The sequence below is a fragment of the Manis pentadactyla genome, chromosome 18, assembly GCF_030020395.1.
Source record: "Manis pentadactyla isolate mManPen7 chromosome 18, mManPen7.hap1, whole genome shotgun sequence".
NCBI classification, from domain to species: Eukaryota; Metazoa; Chordata; class Mammalia; order Pholidota; family Manidae; genus Manis; species Manis pentadactyla.
In genome coordinates, this window is record NC_080036.1 from 14809518 (window position 1) to 14827366 (window position 17849).

Genomic DNA, 17849 nt, shown 5'->3' on the forward strand with positions numbered 1-17849 from the left:
ATGTGGCTGGGGGCGTGGCGAGTGTTGCTGCTTTGTTGTAGGCTCCGGGGCAGCGCCAGCTCTTTCACAGTACGTTATTTTGAGGCTACATAGTGCATCTAAGGCAGAAACTTAAAGGGAGGATGCGTCACCCCCCCGTGGGCCCCTCAGCAATACAAAAAAAGGTTTGGAAAAAGTTTAAAGGTGCTGGAGCTGACTAAAGCCTGTTTTCGTTTCCCCACTTCCCCGCTGCGCAGCCCAGGGAAAGTTCTCGCGCTGCCTTGAGCTCTGGCTGGGAGGAGCCCTGGAACCTGTACGGGGCGGAACCTACGCTTCCGGAATTCGGGTTGCGCGAGGCGCTTCTTTGTGACGTATTTCCGGTTATTGTATTTCCTTTGCATGCGGCGCTGTGTGCCGAGTTTGATCGAGGTATGGCCCCGCGGGTCTGGCGCCGACGGACCCTGAACCGTTGTCTGAGGGAGGTTGGTAAAGCCACCGGCCAGCCGGAGTGTTTCCTCACGTAAGTGCGCAGAGCCTGGGCTCGCAGAGCGGCCCAGGTCTCACGTGGACGCGGGCTTCAGGCCCCCGGCAAATTTTGAAGTAGGGAAGGTAAAAGGAAGTTTAGATCTCTTTCCCCCAAATTTCAGATTTTTCGCTCCCCTAGCCTCTCAGAATTGTTTAAATTGTTAAAAGCTGTACAGTGTGGATCTCCCAGTCGTGCGCTATTGAAATCAAACTAAGCTGAGTTACACCGTGGGCTGCGTTGAAGCTTACCCGGTCCCTACGCCTCGGCACAGACGCGCACGCTAGCTTTGTTGCTCTTTTCTCCCTTATGCTCCCAGAGCACTCAGTGCTTACATACCCATCTTTCTCTTTTAAAGTGTTAGTCTGACCACCCCCATGACAGAGTATCAGGAGAATTAGGACTGTTTTTCATCCCTCTTCCCAGCAAAAACTCTTTGTATTTTGTTGAAGAACTTAAAATACGGTCACTGAAATGATGGCGCTCAGATTTATATTACCGAACCGATATCTCTCTTCAGCTCCAGGCTTATGGCAACTACAGCCATATTTTCTCAGCATTTTAAATTTAATGCCTTCAAAATAAGCTGTTGGTTCTGTTTACTCTCCTGTCTTTTGCCCTCCCTGAAATTCTTTCCCCATGCTCCATCACCTGCCTTCCCTGTCTCAGTAAATGGCACCTCTGTCTTTCCAGTGGTTCAGACATATAACTAAGCTACTTCTTGATGTCTGGCTGTCTTTGAATTCTATATCTAATTCATTAGCAAATCCTGTCAGTTCTGTCTCCAAACTATATTCCAAGTTCCACTTCTTCTGTCCATATCCACTGCCGTAATCCCAGTATAGTTTTTCATCCTTTGCCTGGGTGGCTCTTAATCATCCTACTTTTGTTCCTTTGACTCTGTAGGCCATCTTTCCAAGGCATAAATTATATCATTTTGCTCCTCTGCTAAAACTTCTTGATAGCTTCTCTTTGTGCTTAAAATGACAAACTCTTACCTCTGAGTTTTGCATGATTCAGCTCCCACCTGTCTCTAACTTTACCAGACATGTTGACCTCTTTCTCCACCAGACTCACCAAGCTCATTTCCACCTGCTTCTTTGCCTAGAATATGTGTTTTTAGATGTTGGTAAGACTGTCTCTCTATGCAGAAGTCTCATCCTCAGAGGTGTAGTCTTTGATCACTCTTACCAAAGCAAGCGTTGACCTTTGGTTGCCTGAATGATTGGAGTAACATATAATAAGCAGAGTTGATCATTTAAGGCCTTGTAAGACTCACTAGATATTTCTAGCAAATATGTAACAGTCTTTAGAGAATTAGGACTTCACCCCTAAATTCCTAAAAACTGTCTAAAATCCATTTAGCAGATTCATAGGTAGATTTGACCCTTGAGCAACATGGGAGTTGGGAAAGTTGAATATCTACATGTAACTTTTCATTCTCCCAGAAACTTTTATTAACAGCGTACTGTTGACCAGCAACCCTACCCATAACAGAAACAGTCAGTTAAAACACATTTTGTATGTTATATGTTATATATACTGTATTCTTACAATAAAGTAAGCTTAAAAAAAGGAAAATGTTAATAAGAAAATCGTAAGGAAGTGAAACTATTTGCAGTACTGTTCTGTATTTATTGAGAAAGCCCATGTGTAAGTGGACTTGTGCAGTTCAAACCCATGTTGTTTAAGGGTCAGCTGCACTTAATTGACACTTTTAATATTAATGTGCCTCATCAGCAAGTGTGCATTCCTGGGGACTGGAATCTAATTTAAAATTAACATTTCATTCAAGTTTGATTTTGTACAAGAGCTGGGCTTTTTTTTTGTTTCTTTTAATTCAGGGTGTTGAGAAGTTATTACCTATGGTCATAAATCTCATTTAATTTCCTCACCCTGCTCCCTTAATAGGATTCAAGATGGATTGGCATCAAACTTTACTTCTTTAACAAAAGTTCTTTATGACTTTACTAAAATATTGGAGAATGGCAGAGTCCAAGGAAGTCCTTTACAAAAATTGGTGATAAACAGATTTGATGATGAGCAGATTTGGCAACAACTAGAACTGCAAAATGAACCAGTTTTACAGTACTTCCAGAATGCAGTTAGTGAAACCATTAAAGACAAAGACATCAGTCTTCTCCCAGAGAGTGAAGAGCAGGAGTGTGAGGAGGATGGCTCAGAGATGGAGGCTGATGGCCCAGCGGATCTAGAACAAGATTTAGAAGAGGAGGAAGTATCACACCGGAGTGTTAGTGATCCCAGAGGGGATGAGAGAGCTAAAAGCTCAGACAAATTCGATCTGAGGAGAAGCCCTGTTTTCAGTGATGAGGATTCTGATCTTGACTTTGATATCAGCAAGTTGGAACAGCAGAGCAAGGTGCAAAGTAAAGTGCCTGGGAAACCGAGAGAAAAGTCCATAGTAGATGATAAATTCTTCAAACTATCTGAAATGGAGACCTTTTTAGAAAACATAGAAAAGGAAGAACAAAAAGATGATGAGGAGGAAGAAGATATTGATTTTTTTGAAGATGTTAATTCTGATGAAGATGAGGAAGGACTCTTTGAAAGTCAAAAACTTAAGGTAAAGTTTTGGGAGAGGAAACAGAGTACTTGATACTTCCTAAAATTCGATTTTGTTCTCTTTGTCCAGAAGAGGTTTAAAATACCTCAAAACTCACCAGAACATAAATATTAGTTTTAAAAATTAAACCAAATCCATCATTTCCCTATCATGAAACACTTGTAGCTTAAGAACTATAATCATACATATTAGACATACTCAGAATTTTCTGTTTTCAAACATGTTTTCACTATGCACCAAAAATGGTGAAAGGAAGGCATTGTATACTTTCTTTAGGCATGGGTGGGTATTTGGGAAATAATTGTAGTTAGAGGATTTAGAAATAGGAATGTTACATCTTAATCAGTTATAGATGAATCTCTACTTTATTCAGTTTATTGTGGTCTAGTAATTCTTACAGTTTATGGTAGTGTTATTAGTTGCCAGTTTCCCATATATAATATGCATACCCTTATATGCATGGTTTAATGTGTTTTTCTATCCTTAATTAGAAGTTTTAAAAGTTCTTTTGTTTTAGTCAGGTAAAAGTTCCAGAAATCTGAAATACAAAGATTTCTTTGATCCAGTTGAAAGTGATGAAGACCTAGCAAGTGTTCACGATGATGAACTGGGTTCAAATGAAGAAGAGGAAGAGATTGCTGAAGAAGGAGAAGAAAGCATTTCTGAAACGTGAGTATTTTGAGTCATGTTTGTCTAAGTGAGAAGTTAGATTCTCTGCTATCATATAGTAGATTCTCTAAGAGCAGATAGTGTCAAGATAGCAGAAGAAAAATCTGAATTTTAAGAGACGTTAGAGATCATCTCATGAAGGTAAGCATCAATGGCAGTAGAGATCAACCTTTGTCACAAGGACCTTTGGTGTGTTTTTTTGTGCTAATAAAAGTACCCTACTGTTTTTGTGAGATAAGTTTGTATTATAGGTTGATGAATATTTTCTATGTTGGAGACTTTTTTTTCTATTTCATCTAAATAAATCCTTTAGTTGTTCCTTAACAACTGAATGACTTTAGAATATTTAGTTACATTAGGTGTACAAAAGAACTTTATTTACTAGGAAAATTGCTTTTTGTTTTCCTAATGAAAAGTTGAATATTTCCCTTTCATAAGTGTCTTGGTATTACAGAGATGAAGATAATGACCTTGAAGAAAATGAAGATGGTAAACAACATAAAGTAACCTTTGCTTTGCCAGTTGATGAGGAAACAGAAATTACAGATATCTTAAACATAGAGAAAGATTCTGATAAAGTTAAATCCTCTTTTGAAAAAAGACAGGAAAAGGTAATAAGAATTTAAGGAATTTATTGCTTAACATTGACTCAGTGACTGCTAACTAATCTACCCTGTTTTCTTGGTGGAATGCTTATTTATCCTTTAAAAAACAAAACAAAAATCTTGCTGCTACTCTCTACAAGCATACTGTATAGAAATGCTTAGACGGAAAGCAGCTTATTTGCAAAAATCAGTGCTTTGCTTCCCATCTTACGGCTTTCGATCTGTGTAAAAAGCTGTTTGTTTTCTTTGTCCTTGGTGTCTTCGTACCTATGGCATGTCTTCCCTAATGGGCTGTCCTGTAAACCTCTTGTCCTTGTTTCAGCTGCTTTTAAGGATACTGCCTGTCTCTGTCGTACTCTGCAGATGGCTTTTGTGAATGCCACGTAACGTGCATTTTAATTAATACTATATCTCAAGCACATCTTCCAAAGTTGATAAAAATTATTTCTTTGGGACATGATTTCAGACAAATGAAATGTCATTTGAAAATACTAGATACAGTCTGGCTCCAGTCATTTGCCTCCTTCATTTAACCACCTTAAAATTACATCACACAGTTAGAAATAATAATAGGCAAATAACCAAATGTACTGAGGATATCAAAAGAATTATTAAAAGAAAATCTGAGTTAAATCCATGATTGTCAGATTATCCCCAGAAGAGAAAAATCTAAAGAAAAAGGAAAAGCACTGTAAAAGAAAAGAAGGCATTTGTCATTGAGTTAGTATCCTTCCCTCCATGCAGGCCCCCTAAAAAAGAAAGAAAAGCATATTTAATTTTATTGGGAATTATATCAAACCTTTAAGAAATAGATAATTTAATGTAATCAATTCCCACATAGAAGAATGAAGTAAAGCTTCCAAACTTTTTTCTTGTGAAGAATACCCAGACCTGCAAAGGTAACTTTAAAAAACACATGCAGAGTCTCATTTATGAATAGTGATGCAAAAATCCAAAATAACACAGTGAAAAAATAATGCTGCCACAACCAAGTGGGCCTCATTCTCTTGATTCAGGATTAAGATAGCTATTAATTTAATTCTTGGTTGTAATAGGTTAGGGACAAATCCCATATGGTCACTTCCATATATGTCAAAAAGACATTTGATAAGATTTGATAACCATTCCTAATTTTTTTTCACTCCTAGTGAAATACAAACATATTTAGCCAAAGGCAGCCATTGTGCTTACTGGTGAAATATTAGAAACATCCCTTTAAAATCAAGTATAAGACAAAATCTCCACTATCACCATTACCAATATTATTTAACATTCTTGAAGAACGTTAGCCAGTACAACGAGGTAAGAAAAAACTGAAATGAAAGCATTAATATGTGCAGAGGATAGTGGAAATACTGAGCAGATGAACTGGAATGCCATTAGAAAGAATAAAAAGCATTCAGTAAGGTAGCTGAGAAGCCTGGCATTTTATGTACTTTAAGACCCTTACAGATGTCTTGTAGAAGTCAGAGAGCATTTGGATTGTGAGGGTGGAGTTGAAAGAGTCAGACTCCATCAGATACTAATATTCTAATCAAAAAAATTTACTTCATCTGGGAATGCTCTAATAATAAAAATTGAAGTGGTTTGTGACTACATAGATCATTTGACCACAAGAGAGCCCAGAAATATACCTAAATGCTTCTAGGGGAATTTAATATGAACGTGGCACTTCAAATCAGTGGGAAGAAGAGGTTACCTACAGCTCCTCAACCCACCTCAGGTGACAGAAATAGGAAGTCACTTGGCATAATAAAAGAGTACAAAACAAAACAGGACTGTACTGAGGAATGATACATTTCTTGCTTTCTGTTTAAAAATGCTGTTTTTACTCAACTATAATTCTAATTTTGTTTTATAAATGTGTAGTAAGTTTTTGTCTCTTTCTCAGATGAATGAAAAAATTGCATCTTTAGAAAAAGAGTTGTTGGAAAAAAAAACCTGGCAGCTTCAAGGAGAAGTGACAGCGCAAAGGCGACCAGAGAACAGCCTTCTAGAGGAGACCCTGCACTTTGACCATTCTGTCCGCATGGGTGCGTGTACCCACTGCCTCCTGCAAAACATTGCTTCCCTGCTGTTTCTGTTATTCTATTTCATAGAAAGTTTTGGAGTAATATTTCTTTTCCCTCAATTTGTTATTTTAAAAAACTTGCAAATATGCAGAAAAGTCAAAAAAATAATACAATGAACATATATATATATGCCATTCAACTGGATTCATCAGTTATATTTTGCTGTATTTGCTCTTTCCCCTGTATATGGATGTGATTATACGTGTGCACTTTTTTCCCCCAAACCATTTGAAAATTGCCAATACCATGACACTTTGCTCCTAAGTACTTTTACATGGATCTTCTAAGAACTAGGACATTCTCTTATATAGTTACAGTACCATTAACACACCCAAATATTACTAATATACTAGTGATAGCCTATGTATAGTCCATAGTCAGATTTCTGCTAGTGATCCTTTTATGTCTGCTGCCATCGCCCACTGATTAAATTGTAAATTCAAGCCAGAAACCCTGGTCCTCATCAAATTCTCATACCCATTAAGTCAAAATGAATGTCCATTTTATTCAGTGCTAGAGAGAATGGAAAACAGGTACATAGGTTAAAAGTGCTAGCACTTACTACCATATATATTCTAGTTTTATAGTTCTCAAACTGGAGGAAGTATCACAAGGACCAATTAAAACACTTAAGAGTCCCTTTCCCCCACTTTATGATCAAGGATGTGTTGGGTGGGGCCCAAGAATTCACATTTCCTGGGTGTTGATTCTGCTGGTCCAGGCCCCTCTTGAGAACCACTGGTCTAGTTCATATCTAGTTAATGAGTACATGTTATATTTCCTTTAGCACCTGTGATCACAGAGGAAACTACCCTTCAACTAGAAGATATCATTAAGCAGAGAATAAGAGATCAGGTCAGTAAGAATGAAATTTAAAATTCATTGAAAATTTTGGAAATAATAGAGTATTTCAGGAGTAGGAATAACACTGTTTTCATGGAAATTTTGTATGTATCCGTTCCTCCTTTAAAAGCTCTAAATCTGTTCTAAAGGTATCCTTAGGTTTTGTTGTGCGAGGTGCTGCCCTTCACTAGTGCCCCAGAAAGACTGGCCTTGTGCCTGAGGAGAAAGGTTTAGCCAGAGCCCAGAGCCATTGCCATCCCCCCGAAAGCTTTGCTGATCTCCTGGGTGGTCCAGTATGAAGCTGATGGAGGGTGGCAGGTGTGCAGACTGGCATCCTAACTTGATGTGGTCAAACCCGGGACCCTTGGTCTAGGCACAGTATCTTACCTAGTGTGACAAGTGAAGGGTCTTTTTTTCTCAAATGTTAAAAACATAGCAAAGAGTTCTTGTTTAAGAATTGATCTTATTTGTAAACTTAGACTAGAACTTGAGTATATGACATGTACAGTAAGAGATGGCTTTATAACATGTTTACTTAAAATAGAAAAAGTTGGAAAGGTGGGTACTATATGCAGAATATCTTCAAATTTGAAATGAAAACAAGACAAACTTGAGTCTTGACATATAAACCATGATGAGGAAATATGGAATTAAAGTCGGTAAAGAAAGACACATTTAAAACAGAAACAAAAAAGAATACTTGAGTAATACCCTCTTTGCTTTTTATAATACGTTATGGCTTGAGTAGACATTGCAGAGGTTGAAAATTACTTCTTTCTTGCTATAACTTGCTTACTTTGGAATGATAATAATCCAGAGGAAGATTCTTAAGTGGGCCTAGAAAGAAATTACAGATTCTGTTAATTCATGTTCCATGTCCCTTTCACATTTCAGGCTTGGGACGATGTTGTACGTAAAGAAAAACCTAAAGAGGATGCATATGAGTACAAAAAGCGCATAACATTAGACCATGAGAAGAGCAAATTGAGCCTTGCTGAAATTTATGAACAGGAATACATCAAACTCAACCAGGTAAGGAAGCCAGTACGGCAAAGAAAAGAGGGTTGTTAAGAGAAGTAAAGAACCAACTCTGCTAGTTCAGTGATGGCTGAAATTGGTGAAACAGAAATCTTGAGTTCTGGAGTCCCCCTGTATTGTGAGACGGAGGGTTCTGGGAATAGAGGGTGGTTGTAATCCCTCTGAGTGTGAGGGGCTGTGTGAGTCATTTTTCTTATTAGTCATTGGTTACCTGGTACTTTCACAGATAGTTAACTGACTTTCCAGCATTTAATATAGTAGTGCTACAATTTAACCGTTTCTCATTCATACTTCAGCAGTTACTGATACATAAGATAATCTGTGAATTCATTCAGATTTTTAGGTTTTTATCTTTTTACTTAGATTCTTAAAAAATATATCTGGTTAAACAGTACAATGTTATGTTTCCAAAATATTATATTCCCAATACAGTCATTGAATTATTCCTTCACATTGAATGTGGTCAGTGTGCTTGGGGATAAGAAGGTATTTTTATTCTGCAGAAGCCACTGAAGAGCCCTACCAGATTTTGTTACTTAATGCCCCTAAGGCAGCAAGAGCCAATGGTGCCCTTGGTGCCACTGTGAGGCTGAAGAACTGGAATGGTTTGAGTTAAAATTCTTCTCGCTGCTTTGTAACCCAAGGCGGTAGTTGAAGCAACATAGGTCCAGTCTCAGCTGATGGCTGTTGAACATCACCTGAGTACTTGAGGAAATTTTGTAAATACAAAGTATTCAGTAATCATGAAAGTTAAAAATTAAATCTATAGTGAGACAGCTTGTGCCAGCTCTATAAATGTTAGTTTTATTTATATCTCAGAAGTCAACAACCAGTTCACAAATTTTTGAGTATGGACTTAATTTAAGCTAAATCTAGACCCATTCCATTAAAATAGTCTGGGGATAATGGTCAGTATCTCTTAAAGTTTGATATCTGTACTCGAGATAATGAGCAACACAGTGGTAAACAGCACATAAATGAACCTTTACTCTTAGTTGTGTGTGTATGATTTCACAGATACTGTTACCTGGGATGAGGCAAAACAACATGTTAGGATAAAAAATGGGAGCTAAGGAAGTATTAGCAGTGCTTGGACGTGGTTGGAAGGTGGGCTCTGGTGACACTGGAAACAGATCTGAATGCATGTCTGGTGTCAGGGCCATGGAGGCCAAGAACCAGTTGCTTCCCAATTCTGGTTTGTTTTGTTTTATGTTATGTGTCTTAATGAAAAAGCAAACAAAAACAGTCTAAGCTTTTTAGAATAAGCATTTTGGGCAGAGGAAAAAGGGAAGTATAAAGTTTGCATTTTCTCCTCAGGAGAATGAAAACACTTTTTTCAATGTGATTTAATCAGAATAAATCTTTTAACAAATTATATATAAATAAAAGGAAAAAATGTCCCTACAATTCAGATGGATATTTGGATTATTCTTTTTGAAGTCTCCATTAACATGTTGATTTTCTTTTTTTAAATTGAGTGAGATTCACTTAACGTAAAATTAATAATTTATTATTCAGGAGCATGTAATACATGCACAGTGTGGTGCACTTTCTCTATCCAGTTCCAAAACATTTTAATCATCCCAAAATAAAATCCCACGTGCATTAAGGATTTGCTCCCTATTCCTCCGTCACCAAAGGGACTGACTCCTACCAGTCTGTATTCCGTCTCTGTGGATTTACTTACTCTGGACATTCCACGTAAGTGAAATCATGTAAGTGGCTTGCGTGTGTGACTTCTTTCACTTAGCCTAAAGTTTTCAAGATTGTGGTATGTGTCAGTACTTCGTTTCTCTTCTATGGCTTAATAACATTCCATAGTGTGTGTATACCACAATTTATCTAGCCATACCTGGATTGGCATTTGGACTGTTTCTACCTTTTTGCTGTTGTGAACACTGCTCTGAACATACATGTACATGTATTTGTTTGAGTACCTGCTTTTAATTTTTTTGTGCATACACCTAAGAGTGGAATTGCTGAGTCCTATGGCAATTCTCTGTTTAGGTTTTTGAGGAGCTGCCAGACTTGTGAATGTACCATTTCACATGTCACCAACAATGCACGAGGGTTCCAGTTCCCCCCATCCCTGCCAACATCTGTGCCCCCCACACACATTTTTTAAATAGCCATCCTAATGGGAATAGCTTTTCTGACAGCAGTCACGTCACATCTCTGTGGTCAGTACTGGCACTATTAGTGTTGATCATTTTAATTGGAACTAAAGCCTTGGTGATGAGAAGTGATTACCCTCACTGACATTTAGTGTTTGTCCTGTGATGTATATTAAGCTGCTTAGTCTCACGTTGAAATTATTTCCTAAGCAAAAAACAGCAGAAGAAGAAAATCCAGAGCATGTAGAAATTCAGAAGATGATGGATTCACTCTTCTTAAAGTTGGATGCCCTTTCAAACTTTCACTTCATCCCTAAACCGGTAAGTATGTTAATATTTTGGTGTGTAGATAAGAGTAGATGTGACCTTAATTCCTCTGAGCTTTTGTGAAACTAGCTCTTCATTTTGTTTTAGGATACCAACCTGCAGGGACTCCCTGTGAATTGCAGGCAAGGCCTCCTGTGAGGAAGGCTCATGTCTGGCCCTGTGACAGTTCTGGCTTCCCCTTCGGGTCCAGCCTGATCTTCATCTGGCCCATGCCAGACCTTAGCCTTAGCCGCAGGGTCTTTTTATTTCTCACCCTTTGATCGTGTTTTCTTCTGTGATTGGTCTGGAGATGTGTGACGTCTACACCTGACATTTACTGAGTATCTGCTGTGTGCCGTAGTAGGTCCTTTGTGTGCATTAACTTTTTCTCTCTCATTTTATTGAGATATAACTGACATAAAACATTATATAAATTTAAGATGTACAACAGAATCATTTGATATACAGGTTTCCCCAAGTATCATCACAAAGTAGAACATACTTATTAAATTTCATGAGCTGAAATGGTGTAAAGCAAAGAAGCAGTTATCACTGATTTATATGGAAAAGTATTTGAGCATTATGAGACCCAAAAAATAACTTCTCGTAGACTTTTCCGTTACCTGAGGACACATCGTGCTACAGTGCTCAGAAAAAATTGAGATCAAGCACAGACGCCCACAGACACAGCTCACAGCTCTGGTGGGCCGGTGCTGAGCACAGTGCCAGTGGAGGAGGGTGGCAGGGCCGCACTGCTTCGGGTGCACGCTGCCTCTACCCAGGCTCACTGCAAAACGTGTGACGCTAGTGCTGTTTTCACTTTTCGCCTTTTTTGTGTGTGTGAGAGTGAAAATCCTCTTCGGATCTCTTTCCATTAGCAAAAATAGTTACCAGTGTGGGTCTTTCATAAAAGCAAAGTGGAGTAACATGAATTTTAAACAAGTAGGAGATAACCTATATGTATATACGTTATTGTAAAATGATTACCTAAGTTTAGTTAATATCTATCACCTCACATAGTTACAGTTTTTTCTTGTGATATGAGCTTTTAAGATCTACTCTTAGCAACTTTCAAATATATGGAACAGTAACTATAGTCCCCCTTAGTAACTGACATCCCCAGAACATAACTGGAAGTTCTGCCTTTTGACCACCTTCACCCAAGCCCCCAACCCCTGCCTCTAACAGCCACCAATCTCTGTTTCTGTCACTTCAGTTCTTTTAGATTCCACACCTAAGTGAGCTCATATAGTATTTATCTTTGTCTATTTCACTTAGCATAATGCACTCAGGGTCCATCCATGTTGTTGCATTGCAAATAGCAGAATTTCCTTTCTTCTGCCTAAGTAATATCCTATTGTGTATGTGTGTTTCACGTCTTCTTTGTCCATCCATCAAAGGAGACTTAGGTTGTCTCTATATCTTGCTCTTACAAAATATACTGCAGTGAACATGGGGGTGTACAGAGCTCTTCGAGACAGAGAAGGCCACTGACCTGGCTCAGAAGATGGGCAGAGCCCCTGGCTGGGCTCTCTACTTCGGTGCTGCTGCAAGGAGGGACACTGTGCGAGCTCAGGGCCCAGGTTGCTGGAAGCCCTGCCCCTCATCCATCCCAGGCTGCTCCCCAGTGGTCAGGCCCTGCAGATGTCCTCAGTGAGCCCCAGGAGGCAGATATGAATGGGCCCATCCAGAAGCATCCTGCAGCACTGGGCAACTGGAAGTCCACCTTCCTGAACCCTCTTGTCCTGTGGGAGAAACTGTAGGCCAGTGGGTTGCTGGGCTTGCCTCGGGGAGAGAAAGTATGTCAGAGTTGTAGCCTCTCCTTTTACCCTCCTAAGTGCAGCCCTTCTCAGTCTCTGGTCCATGGAGTGCTTCAGCGTCCCTCCCCACACCCTCAGGTTCTGGGATTTTCACAGTGGTGTCTTGTCTGAGGATAGTTGCTAGTTCATTTCATGAAAACTAAAGTTGGGACCAGCCTATGCCTCCATCTTTTGCCCCTGTTCATTAACTCTTAATCCACAAAACACTAATTCAGATACCACACTTTCCACTCGGCAGATGAGGAAACCAAAGCTTAGGAGGTGGGAGGGTCCGGTCTAACTGAGCCTGTCTTCTCTTCACTGCCTGTGGCTCCCTGGGCCCCGCTTAGGCTTCTCCGGTGCTCTCGCTCTCTGCCTGTTTCACTCCCTTCTGGACTTGGTTCTGTGCCTGTCATTGTTCGGGTCTGCTTTTCCTACTTACCGCGTTCTGTAAACCCATAAAACAGGCTGTAGCATACTTTGGTGCTTACTCACCTATTGCTCCTTCATGTCTCTCGTTGTCTGGAAAGGATGTCATGAATTAGGGACTTGTCTAGAAGTCGGAAACCGGAGTCTGATTCTCCCCCTATCTACCTTTGTGATTTAGGCAAATCACTTGGCATTTCATCTGTGTGGGTAAGGTAATTTCCAAGATTCTTTCTGGTTCTTTGATGGTTATGGGATTTCTCCTGTGTATTTTAACATCTCAAACACACAGTCAGCTTTTATCGCCTGCTCTTTTGTTTTTGTTTAGCCAGGGTGCAATTTATATGGCAGTAAGTTTTTGGTGACAGGAACCATCTTTAGATTCCCAAAGTACTAGCTTGGGCTCTGTAAAATAGATGAGGAGAAGAGAGGAAGTTCTCAACCCCTCTTGGCCTGCAGTTCTTCCTGTGAAAAAGTCTCACTTTTGTGAAGAGCATGATCCCTTTGTGTGCTTTATAAGGCTCCACGTGATCTGGCTCCTTCCTGTCCCATGGTCTCCATAACTGACTATCCCCCAGCTGCACTGGTCTTGTTCCAGTGCTTTCAGCAGGTGAAGGGCCTCCTTCCTTGCACCTTCCTGCGGGCTCTCCCCCCAGGCCCATTAGGCTGTGTGTCCTCTCCATGGCTTGTGTCTTCTGTCTCTGGGTTGCAGGCTAAATGCCCCTGCCTTCCTGGTCCCGCTCTCCTCTGCTCCTTTCCTTCATAGCACTATAGCACAATTGCAGTCATTAGTTGATTATTAATCTCTACTTATTTTCAAGCCAGCACAAATGTGTCTTGTGTTCTTTCGCTGCTGTGTTCATCACACTAGCAGCTACGGACAGAGCCTGACGTGCGAAGTGCACGGGCATTGCCTAGAATCACGGGAATTGGCTAAGGAGTGAATGAATTTGTGTCTCAGCTCCAGTTTAAAAGCCTTTCTTACTTTTTTCCTTTTCAGAAGTGTAGAATTTCTTGTGTAGGTTCCCCTTGGTATTAACTTTTTCATAGGTTGGTTTTTCATGAACTATCTCTAGATCCTGTTAACCAAGCATTGGTTTTTGTTATTTGGGGCACTATCTCCTCCCCATTTCTTCAAATTGTAGATTGGAACACAGTGCTCCTAATAAATAATTGAACAGTGGTCCAGAGAAAGAAATGATCTTTTCCACAGTCTGACATTTTTTTTTCTTACTTAGAATCCAGGAGTGTTTGGCTTGCTTTCGTTCTTTAAGAAGTTTCCTAGAGCACATACCTGCCTAGTTAACTGGAATCTGGACAGGACTGTGATAAGGAAAATGAATGTGTGAAGAAGGTGGTGATGTGCTTTGCAGTAGGACCCCTTTCTCATGGTCTCAGTCCCAAGTTATCTCCAGGACACCTGCTCTTTCTCACACTTCACCTTTTACTCCACTGTGGCCTACAGAGTCCCTGCCCCCTGGTGCCCCCCACAGAGCTGTGTGTGAATTAGATATACAGAACATAAGTGTAAGTGTTAAATAATCACCAGTGTCATTTTATTACCATGATTGGTATGAAACCTGTTTTAATTTTGAATTTCTTTCAAAAAAAACAAATGGCTTTTAACTTAGCATTGCCTTCTTTTCTTTTATAATTAATAGGTTTGATTTATTTTGATGCTGTTTTAGTCTTCCATATATTTTTATAGCTAGCCTTTTTTCCATAACTTAAGGCAAGATAATATTCACAGAAATCAATAGAGTCTTTTAAACATTAGGTAGGATTGTTTGAGAATGTCCACATACATGACAGATGGAAGTAGTTTAGTAACAGATGAGAGAACTGGTGTTTGAATATGGCAGAAATGTCATGTAAAACTCTAGAAATAAGTGCTGTTGGTATAGTGTTGAGACAGAGAAGACTCTAACTCAGTTATCAAAAGATTCCTCAGGCAGCAGTGCTGCCCACCAACCCCGCCATCATTCCGTTAGCGTAAGGCTTTTGCTGTGAACACATCTCACAGCTTAAATAATCTCCATAAAGTATTTTATATATTAAGCTTTAATAGGTTCACAATACAGATATTTTATGTTAGGACTTATTCTGACTTCCTCTTAATTTGCTGTTTCCTTTGTAGCCTGTTCCAGAGATAAAGGTTGTGTCAAATCTGCCAGCCATAACCCTGGAGGAAGTGGCCCCCGTGAGTGCCAGTGACGCAGCTCTCCTGGCCCCAGAGGAAGTCAAGGTAAGAATCCAGTGTTGAAATGTTGAATAGCTATTTACACATTGGTTGTTTCTAGCCAGATCTCCATTTATTTTCTGTCATTTTCCTCGAGTTTGTAGTTTTCATTCTAATGTATCAGCAGTTCTAAGTATAATGAAACTAATAATGGTACGTAATATTCAAATACCAGTCTTCTCTAATCAGGTATTATTATGAGGTACAAGTATGAGAATTATTATAAAAGCTGTTTATAAATATCCAATAACAGTATCTTGTTATAATCCTAATTGAATACTAGTAGTGATGTTAGGCTTAAAACACATTGCTTATATACTAGCAATCCTTTAATGTCAGCATTTTCCCTTATTTTATTCCATTTAATGTGGAATTGGGGTCTAGAATAGAGCATTTGGACTCGAAGAAGCTGGACATACCAAATGCAGGCGGTCTCTGCCTCACGAGCGTGGAAGCTCGTGCCTTACACACTGACGATGGTTTCTGCCAGGGCTGCATCTTCCCAGCTGGCCCAGTAGCATGGCCGTCTTTGTTCCTCCTCACTTGCTTTGCTACACCCACTTCTTCAGAACCTCTGCTGCCTGTACAGGTGGTGGTCCTGGCAGGATAGGCTGGCAGCTGAGAGAAAAGAGGAAATTAATCCTCCCTAAATGGAAGTTTCCCTTCCGTCTCTGGGAACCCCTGCCACCAGCCCAGTGGCTGTCATCAGTAGCTTAGCGTGGGGGCTCCTCAGGTATGTTCCTGAATGCCATGCTGAAGTCCTGGGTGCTGGAAGGTGCTGGCCTCTCCAGGGCTGCAGCTTGACAGTGTGGCTCTGAGGCTGCCTTTGTGGAGTAGTTTGGGAACTGAGCTGCCACTGTTAAGAGTCTGTTCCGTCAAAGAACGCAGTCTAGATCCTAAAAAGCTGCTACCAAAGCTCTTTGGAATGCAAGTGGGGATTGCTCTGTGTTCTCAAACACTTGGCCGTGGACGTACATCCTTCTGGCCACGTCCCGTGGGATTGCTCCTCTTCAGTTTGCGGAGTCTCTGTTGGATTGGATTAACTAGTCTGCTGGTGGCTATTTTTCAACAGGAAAAAAATAAAGCTGGAGACATAAAAACAGCTGCTGAAAAAACAGTTACTGACAAGAAACGAGAACGGAGGAAAAAGAAATTTCGGAAGCATATGAAAATAAAGGAGAAGGAAAAGCGGAGAAAGCTGCTTGAAAAGAGCAAGCCAGATCAAGCAGGGAAATACACAAAAGCCGTAGCTTCAGAGAAGTTGAGAAAGCTGACCAAAACAGGCAGAGCTTTGTTATTAAAGGTAAGGATGTGGGGGAGAGAATCATCAAAGGGTGCCTCTGCAGGGAGTAGTGGATGTAAAGCTGTGACTTCGCTCACTGGCAGAGTGGGCCACTGATGACCCCCAGCCCCGGTGCCTGGGTGGAGAAGCCCTTGGGTGTTGGCCGGAACAACAGCCTTAAACTCAGGTTTACTGTAGAGCCCTCCCTGTAACCTGGGTCCGGGCGGCTGTTTTTCTTCCACTCCCTTCTCCTTTAAGTGACAAGAATGTTGCAGCGGTACAGAATGTATATAATACCTCTGTGCTAACTGGTCTCATTTTTCATAACTTCTTCTCATCCTTTTGTATATATGTACTTCTATACATTACTGTAATTGTTTGGCTTTTTTACTTAAAAGCATATTTTGTAGCATGAGCATTTGTTATTTTTAATTGCAGGATGAAGGTAAAGACAAAGCCTTAAAGTCATCTCAAGCATTCTTTTCTAAATTACAAGATCAAGTAAAGATGCAAATCAGTGATGCAAAGAAAACAGAAAAGAAAAAGAAGAAAAGACAGGATATTTCTGTTCATAAATTAAAGCTGTAATATATTTAAATATAATGTAAATATTAATATGTAAGCTTATGTTCTGTCGTTTTGTTTGTAATAAAATTTTTGAGAAGTTGTCTTTGTACACATGGCAGGTATTTTAGAATTCCACAGTTTGAAAAGACAAATTCCAAACTGTCTTTGGAGAGCCCCGCCTTACTGTCTGTGGGTGTGGGCGGGACCTGGCTCCCAGGCCTTTTCTACAGTATGCTCTCGCCAGAGCCAGTTCTGAAGGGGAGCTTGGGCTCATGGTCCAGTCAGTGGGAACTGGCCTGCAGGCTGAGAAGTGTTCAGGAGCCAGCCACCCCTGTCACAATTGGCTGTTTATATAGCAGAGGTCCTCACTCTCTGGGGTCTTGATTTTCTTCTCCCACTGCCCTTTCATCCTTTCACAAAATGGTGAGGTTGTTGTGCATCTGCCTTATATCATTCCCTTGGGAGATGATCTCATGTCACCTGAGCAAAGGCTTTGCATGGGCTTGTCCAAGGTAAGATGCATGGAGGGCGGGTGTGATCTAGATGTGGAAGGTGAACACAGCTAGCATGGTAGGCAGGCTGTGGAGAATCTTCCATGACCACCAGGTGCTCATTGTTTCGACTATCCCATCCAGGGAAAACTGCCTTCTGATAGCATGTCATATTATGCTTTGATGGAAATGCCTTCAACCTTGCTATTCCAGATGGACAGAAAGTGAGAACTAAGCTTGAGCTGAGCTAATAGGGGAAGCTTCTTGTTGTCATCTACAGGGACAGTTGAAGTGGACGAGAAGAGCCTGCTG

The 17849-nt window shown here is 40.2% G+C and overlaps 1 protein-coding gene across 1 annotated transcript; it reads left to right on the forward strand.

Moving 5' to 3' along the window:
• The first annotated feature begins 120 nt into the window (after positions 1-120).
• MPHOSPH10 (M-phase phosphoprotein 10) lies at positions 121-17153 on the forward strand. The gene is made up of 11 exons (XM_036878769.2): positions 121-499; positions 2414-3086; positions 3604-3755; positions 4210-4366; positions 6252-6393; positions 7220-7287; positions 8170-8307; positions 10638-10748; positions 15096-15203; positions 16270-16500; positions 16918-17153. The coding sequence occupies exons 1-11, from the start codon at positions 411-413 to the stop codon at positions 17065-17067; spliced, it is 2019 nt and encodes a 672-aa protein (XP_036734664.1). The 5' UTR covers positions 121-410; the 3' UTR covers positions 17068-17153.
• Positions 17154-17849: the final 696 nt, after the last annotated feature.